The sequence below is a fragment of the Bubalus bubalis genome, chromosome 11 (genome assembly GCF_019923935.1).
Source record: "Bubalus bubalis isolate 160015118507 breed Murrah chromosome 11, NDDB_SH_1, whole genome shotgun sequence".
Lineage (NCBI taxonomy): Eukaryota > Metazoa > Chordata > Mammalia > Artiodactyla > Bovidae > Bubalus > Bubalus bubalis.
The window spans coordinates 76,107,251-76,117,585 of NC_059167.1; the positions used below are offsets into that span (position 1 = coordinate 76,107,251).

The following is a 10,335-nucleotide window of genomic DNA, read 5'->3' on the forward strand; positions in this document are numbered from 1 at the left end:
ATTTTACATAACCTCCTGCTCCTCTGCCTCTGTAATTCAGCTTGCTCCTTGCAAGTCTGGATCATGTAGGTCTCAGAAAGTGGGGATTCACAATACTAGGAACTGGAGCTTATCTCACTCACCTTTGTCCTGTTCTTTGCAATCACCCAGCTCCTGCAAACCTGCAAACCCACTTAATCATGCCTGTCCAGGTATAAAAGCTCTGTAACCCCTTTGTTCGGGGCTCAGAGCTTAGCGTGTTAACTCCTCTGGGCCCACCAGCACAATAAACCTGAGTTCTCCAACTCTCCGAGTGTGGTGTTTGGTTTCTCGAGTACTGGTTTCTGCAACATAATTTTATGATTATATACATTATTTATTTAGGATACATCATTGTACTTATGCACTTCAGAGTTTTTAAATTAACTATACCAAAATTTATCTCACTAAAATGATACATCAGAATGCCCATTCTTCACCTCCCATTCTCTTGACAAGACAGTGTATTATAGTTTGGTTTTTCAATTTTGCTAATTTGCTACATGAAAATGCATCTTGGGAATTCCCTGGCAGTCCAGTGGTTAGGACTCCATGCTTTCAGTGCTGTGGGCCTGGGTTCAATCCCTGGTCAGAAAACTAAGATGCTACAAGCCACACAACACAGCTCCCCAAAGAAAAGAAAACCCATCTCACTGATATATGAATGTATTTAATGATTATTAGTGGAGTTAACCACTAATCCCTGAATTGTCTATTTGTACTTTTTTCACTCCACAATTGCTTTTCCGTGTCTTTTGCCCATTTCTAATGGGCTCTTCATCTTTTTAGTATGTATTTATGAAGACACATATTAATGCATATCTTTTTTACAAATACCTTTTAAATATCACTAAAAGGGTGAGGGAAGGTCAGGAATGAGATTTTTCAGCATACCTCTGAAATAACTCCATGAAATTTCTATTCCATCTAGTTAGGCTAATACCAGACTAAGGACACCTTATAAATAAGCTAATCTCTTTTGCATGTTCCTTGTAATAGGAAATATGTTATCCCTCACTTTAACTCCTTAAAATAAACAAGCCTCACTATAAGGACTTTCCAAAGAAAGATAAAAATACCAGAGCTTCCACTGATCAGAAGATAGTCTAAGATACATTTTTTTATTACCTAAGGAAGGACCTACTTTTGCATTCCAGTTCCCTATAATGAAAAGGACATCTTTTTGGGGTGTTAGCTCTAAAAGGTCTTGTAGGTCTTCATAGAACCGTTCAACTTCAGCTTCTTAAGTGTTACTCGTCAGAGCATAGACTTGGATTACCGTGATATTGAATGGTTTGCCTTGGAAACGAACAGAGATCATTCCGTCATTTTTGAGACTGCAGCCAAGTACTGCATTTTGGACTCTTTTGTTGACCATGATGGCTACTCCATTTCTTCTAAGGGATTCCTGCCTGCAGTAGTAGATATAATGGTCATCTGAGTTAAATTCACCTATTCCAGTCCATTTTAGTTTGCTGATTCCTACAATGTCGACATTCACTCTTGCCATGTCCTGTTTGACCAATTCCAATTTGCCTTGATTCATGGACCTGACATTCCAGGTTCCTATGCCATATTGCTCTTTACAGCATCCGACCTTGCTTCTATCACCAGTCACATCCACGTCTGGGTGTTGTTTTTGCTTTGGCTCCATCTCTTCATTCTTTCTGGAGTTACTTCTCCACTGATCTCCAGTAGCATATTGGGTACCTACTGACCTGGGGAGTTTATCTTTCAGTGTCCTATCTTTTTGCCTTTTCATACTGTTCATGGGGTTCTCAAGGCAAGAATACTGAAGCGGTTTGCCTTTCCCTTCTCCAGTGGACCACATTTTGTCAGAATTCTCCTCCATGACCCATTCATTTTGGGTGGCCCTACATGGCATGGCTTAGTTTCGTTGAGCTATTTCACATCCTAAAAGACGATGCTGTGAAAGTGCTGCACTCAACATGCCAGCAAATTTGGAAAACTCAGCAGTGGCCACAGGACTGGGAAAGGTCAGTTTTCATTCCAATCCCAAAGAAAAAAGACAATGCTAAAGAATGCTCAAACTACCACACAATTACACTCATCTCACATGCTGGTAGAGTAATGCTTAAAATTCTCCAAGCCAGGCTTCAGCAATACGTGAACTGTGAATTTCCAGATGTTTGAGCTGGTTTTAGAAAAGGCAGAGGAACCAGAAATCAAATTGCCAACATCCACAGGATCATGGAAAAAGCAAGAGAGTTCCAGAAAAACATCTATTTCTGCTTTATTGACTATGCCAAAGCCTTTGACTGTGTGGATCACAATAAACTGTGGAAAATTCTGAAAGAGATGGGAATATCAGACCACCTGACCTGTCTCTTGAGAAACCAGTATGCAAGTTAGGAAGCAACAGTTAGAACTGGACATGGAACAACTGACTGGTTCCAAATAGGAAAAGGAGTACATCAAGGCTGTATATCGTCACAGTGCGTATTTAACTTATATGCAGAGTACATCATGAAAAATGCTGGGCATCAAGGCTGTATATCATCACAATGCTTATTTAACTTATATGCAGAGTACATCATGAAAAATGCTGGGCTGGAGGAAGCACAAGCTGGAATCAAGATTGCCGAGAAAAATATCAATAACTTCAGATATGCAGATGACACCAGCCGTATGGCAGAAAGCAAAGAACTAAAGAGTCTCTTTATGTGAGTGAAAGAGGAGAGTGAAAAAGTTGGCTTAAAACTCAACATTCAGAAAACAAAGATCATAGCATCCAATCCCATCACTTCATGGCAAATAGATGTAGAAACAGTGGAAACAGTGGCAGACTTTAATTTTTTGGGCTCCGAAATCAGTGCAGATTGTGATTGCAGCCATGAAATAAAAAACACTTACTCCTTGGAAGAAAAGTTATGACCAACCTAGACAGCTTATTAAAAAGCAGAGACATTACTTTGCCAACAAAGTCTGTCTAGTCAAGGCTATGGTTTTTCTAGTAGTCATGTATGGATGTGAGAGTTGGACTATAAAGAAAGCTGAGTGCCGAAGAATTGATGCTTTTGAACTGTGGTGTTGGAGAAGACTCTTGAGAGTTCCTTGGACTGCAAGGGACTGCATCCCTTAGGATACAACCAGTCCACCCTAAAGGAAATCAGTCCTGAATAGTCATTGGAAGGACTGATGTTGAAGCTGAAACTCTAATACTTTGGCCACCTGATATGAAGAGCTGACCCATTTGAAAAGACCCTGATGCTGGGAAAGATTGAAGATGAGAAGAAAAGGGGACAACAGAGGATGAGATGGTTGGATAGCCTCACTGACTCAATGGATATGAGTTTGAGTAAACTCCGGGAGTTGGTGATGGACAGGGAGACCTGGTATGCTGCAGTTCATGGGGTTGCAAAGAGTCAAACATGACTGAGTGACTGAACTAAACTGAACCAACTGAGGATTCTGTAATTGATTTGTTGGGAAATAAAATGCTACTCACAATTTCAGTATAGGAGAATATGATTTAGGAGTATGCATCTGATGGTTGTGGAAGCAACGAGAGGGGATAAAGGCTAGAGGAGAGTAGTTGCAATTGGAAGTTATACCTCAGGAGTTCCTTATATGCCTGCTGAAGTCAAGATGGGTATGTACAAAGAAGGACAAAGGGATTAAACATTTCAGGAATAGGATATTCAGACTTATTCAGTTGATTGCAAGCAAGGACCAAGAGAGAGGGAGGGAAATCAGAACGAGAAGACAAATCAGAATGTAAAAATCCTAGAAGAGCCAGATAGACTTTACAGCCCAGGGAATTTCAAGCTTTGATTCATGGAACCCTGGATGTGCTGTGCAGGTGCCCCCATGTGCTCTTAAAGGGGACTGAAGGCTCCAAATCTTATCTCCTCCAGTCCACTATAATCATGTTAGCTTTACATTCATCTGTTTTCATAGTAAGACCCCACAATTTCATAATAAATAAAAAAGTGTTCCAGTGCTTATTTTTCATGGCTAAGAAAAAATTAATTTAGCTAGGTTTCCTTCTTCTGTACATGATGAAATGGGATTCAAGAAAGTTAAACTGTGGAAAAGATTTGAATCTAAAAACCGTGCTTCCTGACTGAAAGCTCAAACTTTTCTACAGATTTGCTCAGTCAGAAGAAGTATCAGAAAAAGGGTGCTGCTTCCTGCAGTAGGAATATTTGGTAGACTTAGGTATTCATTTCTGGTTGTTTATATAGCATTGTATGAAGGTGGGGAGGGAAGGGGAAGCATTTCTGCTTAGAACCTTTCTATGGTTTGGAGAAAGATTAAATGATTTGGAGAAAATTAAATATCACTTGTGGGATGAGTAGCTTTTTACTCCCACTATGTTTATGCAGAGTAGTTTTTTTTTTTTTTTTTTTGCTTTAAATAGCATTAAGACCAATTTATTCAATAGCACTTTTGCATGCCTACCAAATAACAAGCAATTTTCCAAGGTTAGTGGATATAGCAGTGAATGAAACAAAACTGTTGTCCTCAGTTAAGCTTTTACTGGGTAGTTGGGAGAAACAAACAAATTTATTGTAAAGAAATAAGTACATGATATAATACATTATATGGTAGCAAGTGCTTTGGAGCAAAATATAAAACAGTGAAGCATGATAAATATTATTGAAAACATTGTACTTGCAGATAGAGTTGTCACAGAAGACTTCACTGAAAAGATTACTTTAAGAAGAAACCTGAAGGAAGTGAAGAAATAAGTGTACAGATTTCAAAAGGAAGAAAATTTCTTCCACAAAGAGGGGATATCAAATTCAAAGAGCCTGGTTAGGTGCTTGGAATTTTCTAAAAATGGTAACAAGACAAGGCTGATTGAAGCAGGGTTAACAAGCATGAGAAATGTTGGAGTTAAGATCAGAATGGTAACAAGGGATAGAGGGATAGAGGTATTGGGACTTAGAGGTTGTCATAACAACTTTAGTTTCAATGTGCAGCAAATGGATGAACACTTTGGAGTGTTTTGGGCAAAGAAGTGACAAATTTTATCATGATTACTTTGGCTGCTATATTAGAATATACTGAAGGCTAAGATTGGAAGCATGGAAACTTATTAGGTAAGAAGTTGTCACTGGAGTGACATCATAATGTGCTTCTGGATCGTAATGTTTAATAATCTCCAAAATAACTGCCTTTTCAGTTTGCTTCCCTTTAAACCAACGTTCAGACACCACATTCAGTTCAGTTCAGTTCATTTCAGTTGCTCAGCCGTGTCCGATTCTGCGACCCCATGAATTGCAGCACGCCAGGCCTCCCTGTCCATCACCATCTGCCCGAGTTCACTCAAACTCATGTCCATCGAGTCGGTGATGCCATCCAGCCATCTCATTCTCTGTCATCCCCTTCTCCTCCTGCCCCCAATCCCTCCCAGCATCAGAGTCTTTTCCAATGAGTCAACTCTTTGCATGAGGTGGCCAAAGTATTGGAGTTTCAGCTTCAACATCAGTTCTTCCAATGAACACCCAGGACTGATCTCCTTTAGGATGGACTGGTTGGATCTCTTGCAGTCCAAGGGACTCTCAAAAGTCTTCTCCAACACCGCAGTTCAAAAGCATCAATTCTTCGGCGCCCAGCTTTCTTCACAGTCCAACTCTCACATCCATACATGACTACTGGAAAAACCATAGCCTTGACTAGATGGACCTTCATTGGCAAAGTAATGTCTCTGCTTTTGAATATGCTATCTAGGTTGGTCATAACTTTCCTTCCAAGGAGTAAGTGTCTTTTAATTTCATGGATGCAATCACCATCTGAAGTGATTTGGGAGCCCCAAAAATTAAAGTCTGACACTGTTTCCACTTTTTCTCCATCTATTTCCCAAGAAGTGATGGGACCAGATGCCATGATCTTAGTTTTCTGAATGTTGAGCTTTAAGCCAACTTTTTCACTCTCCTCTTTTACTTTCATCAAGAGGCCTTCTAGTTCCTCTTCACTTTCTGCCATAAGGGTGGTGTCATCTGCATATCTGAGGTTATTGATATTTCTCCCGGCAATCTTGATTCCAGCTTGTACTTCTTCCAGCCCAGCATTTCTCATGCTGTACTCTGCATATAAGTTAAATAAGCAGGGTGACAATATACAGCCTTGACGCACTCCTTTTCCTATTTGGAGCCAGTCTGTTGTTCCATGTTCAGTTCTAACGGTTGCTTCCTGACCTGCATATAGGTTTCTCAAGAGGCAAGTCAGGTGGTCTGGTATTCCCATCTCTTTCAGAACTTTCCAGTTTATTGTGATCCACACAGTCAAAGGCTTTGGCATAGTCAATAAAGCAGAAATAGATGTTTTTCTGGAACTCTCTTGCTTTTTCCATGATCCTGCAGATGTTGGCAAGTTGAACTGTGGTTCCCCTGCCTTTTCTAAAACCAGCTTGAACATCCACATTAGGGCTCAGTAATTACCTGATTCATAACATATATGATGGAGGTTTTGTTCTAATTTTATTGTTATTGTTGTTCAGTCACCTAGTCATTTCCAACTCTTTGTGACCCCATGGACTGCAGCACGCCAAGCTTCCCTGTCCTTCACTATTTCCTAGAGTTTGCTCAAACCCATGTCCATTGAGTCAGTGATGCCATCCAACCATCTCATCCTTTTCTGTCCTTATCTTATTGTCAAGTGTCTAAAGTTCATATCTGTGTTGTATAAATCTTTTATGGGTCTGCATATAAGTGATATCATACCGTGCTGTTCTTTCTCTGTCTGACATTTCACTTAGCATAACACCCTCAAACTTCATCCATGTTTGTGCAAATGGTTGAGCTGTATTCCATTGTATATAGATATACTGTATCTTCTTTATCTGTTCATCTGTTGATGGACACTTACATGCTTCCATATCTTGGCAATAGTAAATAATGAGGCTACCAACACTGGAGTTCATGTATCATTTTGAAGTAGTGTTTGGGGAAGGAGCTTTTCTTTGAATATATATTCAGAAGTGAAATCGCTGGGTCACATAGTAGGTCTATTCTTTAGTTTCTTGAGAAACCTCCGTACTGTTTCCCACAGTGACTATACCAATGTACATTCACATCAACAGTGCACAAGGGTGCCCTTTTCTCCAGATCCTCCCCACTTGTTATTTATATACCTATTGGCCTTCTGCATTTCCTCTTTGGAAAAATGCCTATTCAGTTCTTCTGTCCATTTTTAAATCAGGTCATTGCTTTATTTGATGCTGAATTGTATGACGCTTCTTATATATTTTGGCTGTTTACCCCTTATCAGTCATATTTGCAAATATTTTATGCCATTCAGTAGGTTGTGTTTTTGTTTTGTTGATGAGTTCCTTTGGTGTGAAAAAGCTTTTAAGTTTAATTAGGTCCCATTTGTTTATTTTTTCCTTTGCTTTAGGAAGTAGATCCAAGAAATATTGCTATGATTTATGTCAAAGTGTGTTCTGCTTATGTTTTCTTCTAGGAGTTTTATGGATCTAGTCTTATATTTAGGTCTTTAATATATTTTGAGTTTATTTTTGCATGTGGTGTTAGAATGTTCTAATTTTATTCTTTCACATGTAGCTGTCCAGTTTTTCCAGCACCACTCATTGAAGAGACTGCCTTTATTTTTTTTTTAACAAAATGAGGTGTGTTTAGATCAATACGTCTCACATGGTGAATATTCTACTAGCTGTTATAGTAGTGCTTTCTACCGCATATTCTGATACATAAAATGTATGTAGTGATCAAATATCACTTAAAAATAACTGGGAAAAGACTACTTAAAAGGATAATATATTATCATTAGAATTACTAATTAATACTTGAAGAGGGAAATATTAATTGCAGGAGAACAGATTAATTACTATAAAATGAGAAGAAAGAAACAGACAAAAATGTTCCCAAAATTAAAACACTATTTATTTGAATAATTTTTCATCCACTAACAAAATACAGACAAGTAAATGGCTGTGCCTTGAATAGATGAGACTGTCTTTTCTCTATGGTATATTCTTGCTTCCTTTGTTGTAGACTGCTGCTGCTGCTGCCAAGTCGCTTCAGTTGTGTCCGACTCTGTGCGACCCCATAGATGGCAGCCCACCAGGCTCCGCCATCCCTGGGATTCTCCAAGCAAGAACACTGGAGTGGGTTGCCATTTACTTCTACTAATTGCGATTCATGGGGTCGCAGAGAGTTGGACACAACTGAGTGACTAATCTGATCTGATCTGATCTACTAATTGACCATATATCACTGCAGACAGTGAATGCAGCTATGAAATTAAAACATCCTTGCTCCTTGGAAGGAAAGCTCTGACAAACCTAGACAGCATATTAAAAAGCAAAGAAATCACTTTGCCAACGAAGGTCTGTATAGGCAAAGATGTGTTTTTACCAATACTCATGTGCAGTTGTGAGCACAGAATTGCTGAGCGCAGAAGAGTGACTACTTTCAAATTGTCATACTGGAGAAAACTCTTGAGAGTCCCTTGGAATGCAAGGAGATTGAACCAATCAATCCTAAAGGAAATCAACCCTGAATATTCATTGGAAGGACTGATGCTGAAACTGAAGCTCCAATACTTTGGCCAGCTGACAAGAAGAGCCAGCTCATTGAAAAAGACTCTGATACTGGGAAAGAATGAAGGCAAAAGGAGAAGAGGGCAGCAGAGGATGAGAGATTAGATAACATCACTGACTCAGTGGACATGAATTTGAGCAAACTCCAGGAGAAAGTGAAGGACAGGGAAGTCTGGCATGCTGCAGCCTGTGGGGTCACAAAGAGTTGCACATGACTTAGCAACTAAACAATAATTGACCATAATTGCATGTGTTTATTTCTAGGTTCTCTGTTCTGTTCCATTGATCTACATGTCTGTGTTTGTGCAGATAACATATTCATACTACTTAAATTATACAATGGTTTGTGAAGTATCTTGTCACTGACATTAGGTAGCAAATATAAGCAAATTAACTATAAACTATAAAACTATATAAAAAATAATTGTGGTTAGAGAATGCATAATTGTATGTAAGCTTCTTTACAATAGATATTTAACAAAGAACATGCATTATCTTTATCACTTTAAGCAAATAAAGTATTTTTAAAAACGATGGTGGTGACCAGGAAAAGAGACAATCCATGTTTCCTCAAGTGTACTTCTGTCTACTCAACTCAACATATCTAGTCTTAGGAGAGAGAGTTGAGAAGGCAGCCTAGAACATACATAGCGGGTCTTCAGTTTATGCATTGCCAATTTCACCTCTTTGTTTCTCAATGTGTAGATAATAGGGTTCAATATAGGTGTGAAAACTGTAGAGAACACAGAAAGGACTTTATCCACTGGGAAGTTGCTGAAAGGCCAGGCATAGATGAAGATACAGGGCCCAAAAAAGAGGGTAACCACAATGATGTGGGCAGTCAGAGTGCTGCGGGCCTTGGTCATGTCCGTTGAGGAACAACGTTGCACAGTGACCAGGATGACTGTGTAGGAGACTAGCAAGAGCAAGAATGAAGCCACCCCCATGAGACCACTATCCAAAAGCATCAACACTTCAGGGACATACGTATCCGTACAAGCAAGTTTGATGACCAAAGTAAGGTCACAGTAATAACTGTTCACAACATTTGGACCACAGAAGGGCAGGTTTACAGTGAAAGCTAATTGGCTCAATGAGTGCATGACCCCAATCACCCAAGAGCCTACTACCAGACCTGTACATTTGCACAAGTTCATGATGGTTGCATAATGGAGAGGTTTGCATATGGCTACATATCTGTCATATGCCATAGCTACAAGGAGCACCATCTCACCACCAGCAAAGACATGGAGTAAGAATATCTGGGCCATGCAGCCCTCGAAGGAGATGGTCTTGGGTTCATGAAGGAAATCATGAATCATCTTGGGGGTTGCATAAGTGGCCAGAAAGACATCAAGAATGGAAAGATTACTGAGCATTATGTACATAGGTGTATGCAGGGCAGGTTCAGAGATCACTGTGAGTACAATGAGGAGGTTGCCCAGCACAATGATGATATACAAGAAATTAAACAACATGAAGAAGAAATACTGGAGCTCCCAGGAACTGGAGAGCCCCAGCAACACAAACTCAGCCACCCTAGATTTATTTTCTTGGTTCATGAAGTACCTACAAAGAAAAACATTCATTTTTATCAAGAGCAAGAAAAGTAGACCCTGATCCTAAAGGGTTCTTCTCAACATTAATTTAAAATGCTCTAGAGTTGTTTCTAATAGAAAATGTTTTATCTATAATTTTAAAAAAGAGATTCTTCTCTCAATTATCCTTACTGATGAAGGATAGCTAAGACGTGCAGATGCAGTAAATCAACACTTTATTTTATACAC

At 39.3% G+C, this 10,335-nt stretch overlaps 1 protein-coding gene across 1 annotated transcript; it reads right to left on the reverse strand.

Annotated features, from left to right (window-relative positions):
* Positions 1 to 9,138: 9,138 nt before the first annotated feature.
* LOC102398126 (olfactory receptor 4K15-like) lies at positions 9,139 to 10,110 on the reverse strand. The gene has a single exon (XM_045162163.1). The coding sequence runs from the start codon at positions 10,108 to 10,110 to the stop codon at positions 9,139 to 9,141; it is 972 nt and encodes a 323-aa protein (XP_045018098.1).
* Positions 10,111 to 10,335: the final 225 nt, after the last annotated feature.